The sequence below is a fragment of the Brassica napus genome, chromosome C4 (assembly GCF_020379485.1).
Source record: "Brassica napus cultivar Da-Ae chromosome C4, Da-Ae, whole genome shotgun sequence".
NCBI lineage: Eukaryota > Viridiplantae > Streptophyta > Magnoliopsida > Brassicales > Brassicaceae > Brassica > Brassica napus.
This window is the reverse complement of record NC_063447.1, coordinates 5,016,428-5,027,227: the sequence shown is the minus strand read 5'-3', so window position 1 is coordinate 5,027,227 and position 10,800 is coordinate 5,016,428. Positions and strand designations below refer to the sequence as shown.

General features: G+C 35.9%; 2 protein-coding genes and 1 pseudogene across 2 annotated transcripts; all 3 read left to right on the top strand.

The window, feature by feature from the left end:
* The first annotated feature begins 593 nt into the window (after window positions 1–593).
* On the top strand, window positions 594–4,409 carry LOC106390189 (annotated as a pseudogene).
* Window positions 4,410–5,210: 801 nt separating this feature from the next.
* Window positions 5,211–6,889, top strand: LOC106394804 (serine/threonine-protein kinase Aurora-3). The gene is made up of 6 exons (XM_013835355.3): window positions 5,211–5,455; window positions 5,547–5,789; window positions 6,035–6,130; window positions 6,210–6,424; window positions 6,506–6,578; window positions 6,653–6,889. Exons 1-6 carry the CDS (start codon window positions 5,327–5,329, stop codon window positions 6,752–6,754), a joined length of 858 nt encoding a protein of 285 aa, XP_013690809.1. The 5' UTR covers window positions 5,211–5,326; the 3' UTR covers window positions 6,755–6,889.
* Window positions 6,890–8,022: 1,133 nt separating this feature from the next.
* On the top strand, window positions 8,023–9,824 carry LOC106396166 (fasciclin-like arabinogalactan protein 8). Its single transcript, XM_048753398.1, has one exon. The coding sequence runs from the start codon at window positions 8,333–8,335 to the stop codon at window positions 9,581–9,583; it is 1,251 nt and encodes a 416-aa protein (XP_048609355.1). The 5' UTR covers window positions 8,023–8,332; the 3' UTR covers window positions 9,584–9,824.
* The last annotated feature ends 976 nt before the right edge of the window (window positions 9,825–10,800 follow it).

Below are 10,800 nucleotides of genomic sequence, written 5' to 3'. Positions count from 1 at the left end.
TAGGCCCAGATCGACCGCACGCGTAGCGCCTAGCAAAATTTTGAACATGGATATAGGATAGTAAATTGTACTCTCTTATATTATATATATATATATATATATATATATATATATATATTTGGTATTGTATATTAAAATATAGTAAATACTTACAAATTAGCATTTTAGTAACTCGAACTATGGTTGGATTGACGAATATGTAAGTGATCGAAACCGAATTGAAATTTCATAAGTACCTATTGGGTATAAGAATGATTTATCCGATATACTTGAAACCGAATGGTTCTTATCCGGAACCGAACCGAACCAATTTGATCCCTCTCTCGAAGGCCCAAAACCAAGGCCTTCCGATATCAGTTGGAAACCCTCTTTCCGACCTAGAGGCTTATAAACTATGAATATTATTCAACCTTGCGTCTTTTCTTTTTCTTCGTTTCCAGTTACTTCGATTATTTCTGATTCGATTTGATTCCTCTCCGACATGAATTCATCCGACCGATTCATGGTGCGCGAAACCTGTTCTGTCGTTTTTGATTTTGAGTATCACCACTGTTCAATTAAATTCGGAATCTTTGTTTTTTTTTTTGTTAGATATGAGTTTCTTCAGAGATATAATCGGATTCGTTTAGCTCAATCTTCACGGAAGAATCTAATCACGATCATACCGTATCATCATCTTCTTCATCTGGCTCCTCCATGAACGTTATCGATGGAGTTCCGGTTAGTAACGAACGAGTTGCGTATAAGCTCAAAGGATACTTCGATTTGGCGAAAGAGGAGATCGCCAAAGGTGTTAGAGCAGAGGAGTGGGGTTTACACAACGACGCGCTTCTTCATTACAGAAACGCTCAGAGGATCATGAACGAAGCTACCTCCACTCCTTCTCCTTCTTACATCAGTTCCAAGTAATGTTCTCTCAGTAATTTAAAATTGATCTAAATTAGTCTAATCAATACCATTAAAAGAGGATCATTCTCAAATTATATCCTTAATGAAAATTGCAGTTTTCTCAAAAATACCCTTATTTTTACAAAGAATTAATAAAATTCATTAATGGCATTTAAGTCTTTTGGTTTTGGGCCTACAGATACACCTAAATGGATCTATAAATAATAGGCCTATATATATATTTAAAATATATATTAATTTTAAATTTAATATAAGTATAAATATATTATGAACAATAAATGAATTAAGAAACATGAAAATATTATTTTCTTAAATATACGTATCAATATTCAAAATAGATCATTTGAATATTATACATATTTTCAATACAAACCAAAATCGTATATCCTACACCATATATCATATACATATTTGAATATCATTTTTCAGTGTATAATGTCATTTTATACATAATATTAATATGGCAATTACGAGTGTTCAAGAATATTTTAAAAACTATCTTAAAATAAATTTTTAAATCTAAAATACAAACACAAACTTATAATAGGTTATTAATAACGAAAATAAACTAATATTGTCATATCAATAAGTTATTTTATATTATCATTTTTTATTTAGATAACATGATAAAATTTTATCAAATTCTAAGGAATCACTAATTTATGTAATATTAATAAATATATGAGTAATTTAATCAATTTTTTAAAAAAGTACTATAAGATATTTTGTTATCGGATCAATAGTATCAGATCGCGGGTTAATAGTGAGTTTTTAGGTTTTTACCGGGTTATATCGGATTTTTAATTAACAAATTTTTCATTAAATCCGAACAGGATTATATACAATGTATCGGGTCTATAGGTTCAAACATGAATCTAGGTCAGATATGAAAACAAATTTTAAAACTCAAACATTATTATAGAACAGCTACCATATTTCGAACAAATACCATATTTTGAAGAGAAAAAAAACAAATGATAAAAAACTAAAAACTCAATTGTTATGGTTCGAAATGAAAAATAATGGTAATTTGTAAATCAGTTTTCGATTAATAAATGAAAAACAAACAAACCCGCGCTTTCTAAGCGCGGGTCAAAATCTAGTTTTGTTAAATTAAGCAGTAATGTTTGTTCAAATTCACAAATTTGTCTAATTTATTTTGTTTTGTATATCTAAATCTGATAATTTTCATCATAATAATTTATAATTAAACCTACCAACTAAAATATATTATATAAATGTATAATTAATCTACTCTTGTATAATTTCTTGGAACACTGGTTTTTATTTGTGGTGTTGACTTGTGTATATGGTATAGTGAGAAGGAGAAGGTGAGATCTTACAGAGAGAAGATTTCTAAATGGCAAAGTCAAGTATCTGAGAGGTTGCAAGCTCTTGGTAAGCGTGCAGGTGATTTTTTATTAATGCACAAGTGAGTTCACATTGACACTTGATTGGTTTGCTTTGTTTCTGACATCAATGGCGTTCTTGTTTTAGGTGTTGGAGTGTCTGAGAATAAGGTATTTGTCTTTAGGAGAATGTGATGTTTGTAGTGGGGATTGATTCATATGATGAATCATCTTTTTTTGAATTCTTGATTATGTAGAGAACTGTACCATCATCTCCTTCTTCAGCTTCAGCTTCCTCAACGGCGTCTAATAGAAGAGTTTCAACACAAAGGACTTCACTTCCCAGAGGTGGAGTTGGGAAGGCGAGGAGCCCTAGAGATGCTACTACTACAAACCCAAAACCTGCGAAAGAATCTGGGAATGGGTGCGATGATAAGTTAGAAGAGATGATCAACACAACAATAGTGGACAGAAGCCCATCTGTGAAGTGGGATGATGTTGGTGAGTTAGTGCCATTGTTTATGAGCTATATCAGTGTGATTCACACTTATGCCTGAACTATCTTGCAGCTGGACTTGATGGAGCCAAACAAGCTTTACTGGAGATGGTTATTTTACCAGCGAAACGAAGAGATTTGTTCACTGGTCTCCGAAGACCAGCTAGAGGTAAGATTGGTTTCTTCTTGTTCTTCTCCTGTGACTTACTTAATTGAAAGTTCTTCTTTATGTTAGGTTTGCTTCTCTTTGGGCCACCTGGCAATGGAAAAACAATGCTTGCCAAGGCAGTTGCTTCCGAGTCACAGGCAACATTCTTCAACGTCTCAGCATCTTCATTGACATCTAAATGGGTCTGTGCTTAGCCTTGTTCTGTTTACTTTCTTCTTGTTATAGGACTTTTCATTTCAAATATAGCTAAATTGACTTTCATGTACTGTCAGGTGGGCGAGGCTGAGAAGCTAGTTAAAACGTTGTTCCAAGTTGCAATATCCAGACAACCTTCTGTTATATTTATGGATGAAGTATGTACCTTTTCCCCCGTTCTGTCTTTACATTGACTAACCAGAAGAACGCCTGTTCTTACCAAAGTTCCAGATCTTAAAATGTGTGTGTTTACTTTGGTTATCAGATAGATAGTATAATGTCTACAAGGTCGATCAGCGAGAACGAAGCGAGCAGAAGGTTGAAATCAGAGTTCCTTATCCAGTTTGATGGTGTGACTTCTAATCCTGATGATTTGGTGATTGTCATCGGTATGATTCCTCTTCATCACTCTATTTAACCATAATTTATTTTAATCATCTGTTCTGTTTTTGCTTTGCCTAATGTAATGTGGTTGCAGGAGCTACTAACAAGCCACAGGAGTTGGATGATGCAGTGCTTAGAAGATTGGTAAGAACATTATCCACCTTCAGGATTTTTCATGTCCACTCCAACAATCCCTATATGAAAGAATCTGATTATTTAAATGGTTTAAATTTATTAATTTTTTTAGGTAAAGAGAATATATGTACCGTTGCCGGATTCAAACGTCAGGAAACTACTTTTTAAAACTAAACTGAAGTGCCAGCCTCACTCTTTATCTGGTGGAGACATTGATAAAATCGTCAGAGAAACCGAAGGCAAGTTTTCTATAAGAAACGAACACAGATGATTATTTACTATTTAGGAGTCTAATAATAACTAATAAGCATAAGCGCTTCATTATGTAACAGGATACTCAGGAAGTGATCTACAAGCATTGTGTGAAGAAGGTGCAATGATGCCAATCAGAGAACTCGGTGCTGATATTCTCACCATCCAAGCAAATAAAGTATTGCAAAACAGTTTTCAAGTTTCTTTGAGTTGAAAAGGTTTGTTTGTTTGTTTAATGAATGGATGTGTAAATGTTTGCAGGTGAGACCGCTGAGATATGATGATTTTAGGAAATCGATGGCAGTGATAAGACCAAGCTTGAGTAAAAGCAAATGGGAAGAGCTTGAACGCTGGAACTCTGAGTTTGGCTCTAATTGAATTTCTTCTTGTAATTAAGTGATAAAGATATTGTAAATGTTGAGACGATTTGTAATATATGGTGTTGAGCTAAAAACAGAATAAAACAATTGAAATGTAGATTGATATTACAGACCTAACACCGAATTGTTTTGAAAGCAAACTCATCCATGTTTTGATTTGGTTCTAGAAAAAAAAAAAGTTGTGCCTCCAAGAGAAGTTGAATGTACTCTATGAACATGAAGTCATGAATCATTAAATATCTGTTTCATAATATAAAAGCTACTCAATTTATAAGTTTTTTTAAAAGGCAATTTTCTCAAATAGTCATTTTTAAGTTTTTGTCATAAAAATAGTTTTCAAAAAATAAATTGACTAAAATAGTTTTTTTTTTTTTTGAAAATTTTAACATTTATTTTCTATTTTTAAAAATTTGAACTCATCTACAAAACTCAACTCATTAACTCTAAATACTAAGTCTTAAATTAGTTAATTCTAAGAGTATAAATGCATATTTACCTTTCAATAAAATTTCTTTTGGTCATTTTCCTCTTTGAAGATCAATTTTTGTGAAAATAAACTAAAAAATACTATCTAAGAGAATTTATAAATATATAATATTTTTATTTCTATTCAATTTTCATACTTATTTATTAGATAATGCATGGTTAATTATATCTTAAATTTTCTCTACTTTGTTGAATTATACTGCATTTATATAATCAATAGTGACATTTTTTGAAGAATTGCAATCTTTCATTTACCTGTAGTTGCTGTGCATGAAGAGTTGACACTTCATCGTTAAATAGGTAAACATTGATTAACCAAGATATTAAGCTACTTTCAATGCGCATGATTCGGATTAATTAAAAAAAAAGTAGAGGGTAATAATATCGTCATTTTGATGTAATTATTCGCCTATCAGATCTTCTTAAACGCTGCGTTTAGAGTAGGATATCTTTTTCTTCAGTAACTTTTCTAAAATCGATTTTCAAATCTGCTTCTCCCTCCTCTTTCTCTCTCTCTCTATCTTCCCTCAGAATCACAGAGCCTCTCTTGTTGTCGTCGGTGATCGGAGAAATGGATAAGAAACCGACAGATCCTGACGCTCGCGACCCCGAGAAGCCATTTTCCCTTGCAGATTTCGAGATCGGGAGACCGTTAGGTAAAGGCAAATTCGGCAGAGTCTATCTCGCTCGCGAAGTCAAGGTACACCACTTCCTTCTAACGGTTTGAATCCATCTTGTATTGTTATGGAAACCTAATTTTTCGAATCTCAAACTGTGTGTGTGTGATTTAGAGTCACTTCGTGGTGGCGTTGAAAGTGATATTCAAGGAGCAGATCGAGAAGTACAAACTCCATCACCAGCTAAGGAGAGAGATGGAGATCCAAACGAGCCTAAGGCACCCCAACATCCTCCGTCTCTTCGGTTGGTTCGACGACGATGAGCGTATCTTCTTGATTCTCGAGTATGCTCATGGTGGTGAGCTCTATGGCCTCCTCAAAGAGAATGGTCATCTCACCGAACAACAAGCCGCCACTGTGAGTCTCTCCTTGCTCTCTCTCAATGTCGCCTGAAACTATCCGCATGGCCGGCTCTGAGATTTTGGGGACTATAGACGATTTAATTTAATAAAGATTTCAATAGTTTGGAGGCCTGAATTTTTTTTCCGTATATATGATTTTTTTTCAAAAAATTGGGGGTTTTGAGACGAATGTTTCATCTAGCTTGGCCCAGGACCGACCCTGACTATATGCTTAACTACTCGATCAATTGGCATTTTCAGTACATTTCAAGTCTAAGTCAGGCACTGGCCTATTGTCATGGGAAATGTGTGATTCATAGAGACATCAAACCCGAGAACTTGTTGCTTGATCATAAGGTATGTAAGGATGGTTGTAGTGTGTTTTACATTCAAGAGTTTGGCTCTTTAGTCATTAGTAATATGATTTACATTGCAGGGAAGGTTGAAAATTGCAGATTTTGGGTGGTCAGTGCAGTCAAGTAACAAGAGGAAAACAATGTGTGGGACGTTAGATTACTTGGCACCTGAGATGGTTGAACACAGAGATCACGATCATGCTGTTGATAACTGGACTTTAGGGATACTGTGTTACGAGTTTCTCTATGGGAACCCTCCTTTCGAAGCTGAGAGTCAGAAAGATACATTCAAGAGGTAAGAGAATTGTAGATATCACAGAAGAACGTTAAACCTTATAGTTCCTGATGAAGCTTATTTATACATATTGGTATGCAGAATTGTTAAGATCGATCTGAGTTTTCCTCCTACGCCAAATGTCTCTGCGGAAGCTAGAAATCTAATCAGTCAGGTAGGCCTAAACTAAAGCATTACCCGTAAGGACTCTGTAGGTCATTAACATACTTTGCTTATGATTTTCTGCAGCTTCTTGTAAAGGATCCTTCCAAAAGACTCTCTCTTACGAAGATCATGCAACACCCTTGGATCGTCAAGCACGCAGATCCTAAAGGTGTGTGCCTCATTTGATGTTATTCTCTAAATCTCTGGGCAAATTCAGAAAACGCACATTGTATGTTTCATTTCAGCACATTGTTCAAAAAATTGTTTTAACAGTTGGATGTAATTCTAACATTGTCTTCCCATCTAATACTTTTCTCAACATGGAAACAACTGTAGTTATAAAATATTCTTTTCTGATAATAAGCAAAGAAACAAGGAAAAATACTTTATTTATATGAAAATTAAAAAAAATGTTTGATTGAATGCTTAGTAATATCACACAATCACAGTTGATATTATATATGGAAGACATGTGGACAGTATTTGCTTTAACAGCTCAAAAAAAACTTTTAATGGGAAGCAGTGATTCAATATTGGCCCTCACCGACTTGTATATATATATATATATTTAATCATGTATTTTTCTATATGTTTTTATTCTACAATAAAGTCAGGTTAGAATCATGAATAAGCCACCAATCAACAAACTATTTTAATACATATTTTCAAAATTTAAATATTGTGAACACATTCTGTTCAAAAAAAAAAATCTGTTCAAAAAAAAAATATATTGTGAACACATATATATAGGGCTGGACACCAATACTCGTTACTTGCCTTATACCCGCTATTTGATCCGTACTCGCCTCGTTTTTTCAAATACTCGTCGTTGCCAAATCAAATATCAAGTCGTTGAGTTTTGCTACTTGCAAGTACAAGGCAAGTAACAAGTATCACAAAAAAAGTTACGAATCGCCTTGATATTACTTGTTACTTGTTTTACGACTAAAAATGATAATTAAACCATAAAATCAAAGCTCTAAACAAATATTTTTTTGTTGTAAGAAGTAAACAATACTTTCTTATCGAATTCCATTTTTTTTTAAGGTGCAAATATTGTAATTAAAATAACTCTCGTGTTTTTACCAAGTCGAGTAAATAAAACAAACTTCATAACCTTCTATCGTAAGATATTATCTATCAAGTAATTTTTAGAAATTTGAAAATATATACAAGTAATTAATAAATACTTGTAAGTAGCAAGTAATCGAGCAATGCAACTAACTTGTAAGTAACATATTTTTGGACAAATACTCGAAATAACAAGTACTCGTTTCCGACAAACCAAATACAAGTCGAAAAATTCATTACTCGTTCAAGATAAGTCAAATATTAAAAAAGCAAGTACCCGCCTTGCGTCCACTCCTACGTACATATACAGACCTACACAATCGATTAATTAGAGGGTATAATTTAATTACTTTTTCTTTCACTGAGAAAAAGTTAACTAAAGTGTTAAATATATCAACCTGTGTAAGAAGAAGCCCAGAGCCCATTTTGGTAATTTAATACAAAAGGACAATTAAATGGAATGGCCTCTTTCTTCTTACAGCTATTGTCCGAAAAAGCACATGGCCCCAATCCAACCCAGCTTACTTATAAACAACACACATTGATAAAGAATAAATTAAACCCTAGTTAAAATATAACCTGACCACGGTTAACACTTAACCATTGGTTTCACCTCATTTAACTTCATCCTTCCTCTCTGTCTTCTCACTTCCTCTGCTCTCCACACTTACACTGAAACTCAACCGTCTCATCATGGCGGCGCCTCAGACATTCTCTCTCCTCGCCCTCACTTTCTCTCTCCTCGCCCTCGCTTCCACCGTACGATGCCACAACATCACCCAAATCCTCGCTGATAACCCGGAGTACTCCTCCTTCAACAGCTACCTCTCTCAGACCAAGCTCGCCGACGAAATCAACAGCCGCTCGACGATCACCCTCCTCGTCCTCAACAACGGCGCGATGGCTTCCCTCGCCGGAAAACACCCGCTCTCCGTCATCAAAAACGCTCTGAGCCTCCTCGTCCTCCTCGACTACTACGACCCCCAGAAACTCCACAAGATCTCCGACGGCACGGTTCTCACCACCACGCTCTACCAAACCACCGGAAACGCCCCTGGAAACTTAGGCTTCGTCAACATCACCGACCTCAAGGGAGGCAAAGTCGGCTTCGGCTCCGCCGCCTCAGGCTCCAAGCTCGACTCCTCCTACACGAAGTCCGTCAAGCAGATCCCTTACAACATCTCCGTCCTCGAGATCGACGCTCCGATCATATCTCCGGGACTCTTGACCGCCCCCGCTCCTTCCGCCGCCGTGTCGAACCTAACCGGTTTGCTCGAGAAAGCCGGTTGCAAAACCTTCGCCGGTTTGCTCGTCTCGAGCGGCGTACTCAAGACCTACGAGTCCACCATCGAGAAAGGCTTGACGGTTTTCGCGCCCAACGATGAGGCTTTCAAAGACGACGACGTTCCGGATCTGACGAAGCTCACGCAAGCTGAGGTGGTCTCGCTCCTAGAGTATCACGCCCTCGCTGAGTACAAGCCCAAAGGCTCTTTGAAGACTAACAAAAACAAAATCTCCACTTTGGCCACCAACGGCGCCGGGAAATACGATATCACGACGTCGACCTCCGGCGACGAAGTGGTTCTCCACACCGGCATTGCTCCGTCGAGACTCGCCGACACGGTGCTTGACGCCACTCCGGTCGTGATATTCTCGGTGGATAAAGTCCTCCTCCCTCCTGAGCTATTCGGAAACGCCACTTCTCCGGCGCCGGCGCCGGCTCCGGTTACTGCACCGACACCATCTCCGGCGGAAGGTCCTTCGCCAACCGCAGCTTCACCGCCGGCACCTCCGACGGACGAGTCACCGGAGAGTTCTCCTTCGGACTCGCCGGTTGGTTCAGCGAATAGCAAGTCGGCTAACGCGGCGGTTGCGGTGAGCTCGCCGTCGTTGTTCACCGCATTGGTCACGCTCGTCGCTGTAGCCGTTTCAGTGTCTCTTTGATCTTTCAAATTCTCGTAATTACGCAAGCTGCCACTGCTTTTGTTCTTTTTTAATTTATTTTTGTTCTACTTGCTTTTGTGGTTATGGTTGCTGAGCTTAAACCTGGGATTAGAGAGTGAGGTTTAAATCTTTTATTTAATCACAGTTTCATTATTGCTTTCACTGTTTATCTGATACTAGACTGTTCAGAAATGATCCCCTTTTCAGTTATTTATCTTCTATAAACTTTTTTCTTTTTACATTTTAGAGATTGGAACAATACAAATATACAATGTGCCACCAGTTCAAACTTTGAAATGGGTTTCTGAAATGAAATTTGTAGGCACAAACAACCACTATGTTAAGAGACAAGTGGTTTATAATTAAATGTTCTGTATTGTTTGATTCAAATATGCTTTAGGGTTTTTAAGTTTTAGTTATTGATTAAAGATCAACCACTACGTTAAAGATAAGTTGTTTATAATTAAATGTTCTGTATTGTTTGATTTAAATGTGCTTTAAGGTTTTTAAATTTTAGTTAGTGATTAAGAATCTCATGTCCCCAATTTCTTATTTCAGAACTCAGATTTTGTCTTGTTTTTAATTTAAACTTAAACACTCCAGCAAATGATACCTTATACTACCCTTTACCCGCGAAGCAACGAATAAAGCAAAGTTTCCAGTTTTAGATTTAATTATTATTTTTGCTAATTTTTGTTGTCTTAACTCCATAAATAAATGAACAACGAGAATATTCCAGATTTGAGGATTAGGTACGGGTAATATAACCGGAATCGAATCGAAATATCCAAAACCGGAACCGGACCAATAATCCCAAATATCCGATTGGTTCATATATTTTTATATCCGAAATAATTGAACCGAACCGAGAACCGAACGGATACCTGAATATATAAAAATATTAATTATATATACATATAACATAACTAAATATATATTTTAAATTTAAAATTTTATTAAAAATATCTGAAAATAGTTGATGATAACTAAATTATTATAAAGTATCTGAACTACTCGAAAGTATCTGAAACTATTCGGATAGTTTATCCGAAATATCCAAAATAATCTGAAATATCCAAACAAATTACCTGAATCATCCTAATTATTTGAAATTTTACCCTAAATAACTGATATTTTATCCAAATTATCCGAACCTGAACCGGATTCAAATGAAAACCGAATTTTTCTGGGTATTTTTTTGTTCCTATATTTACTAT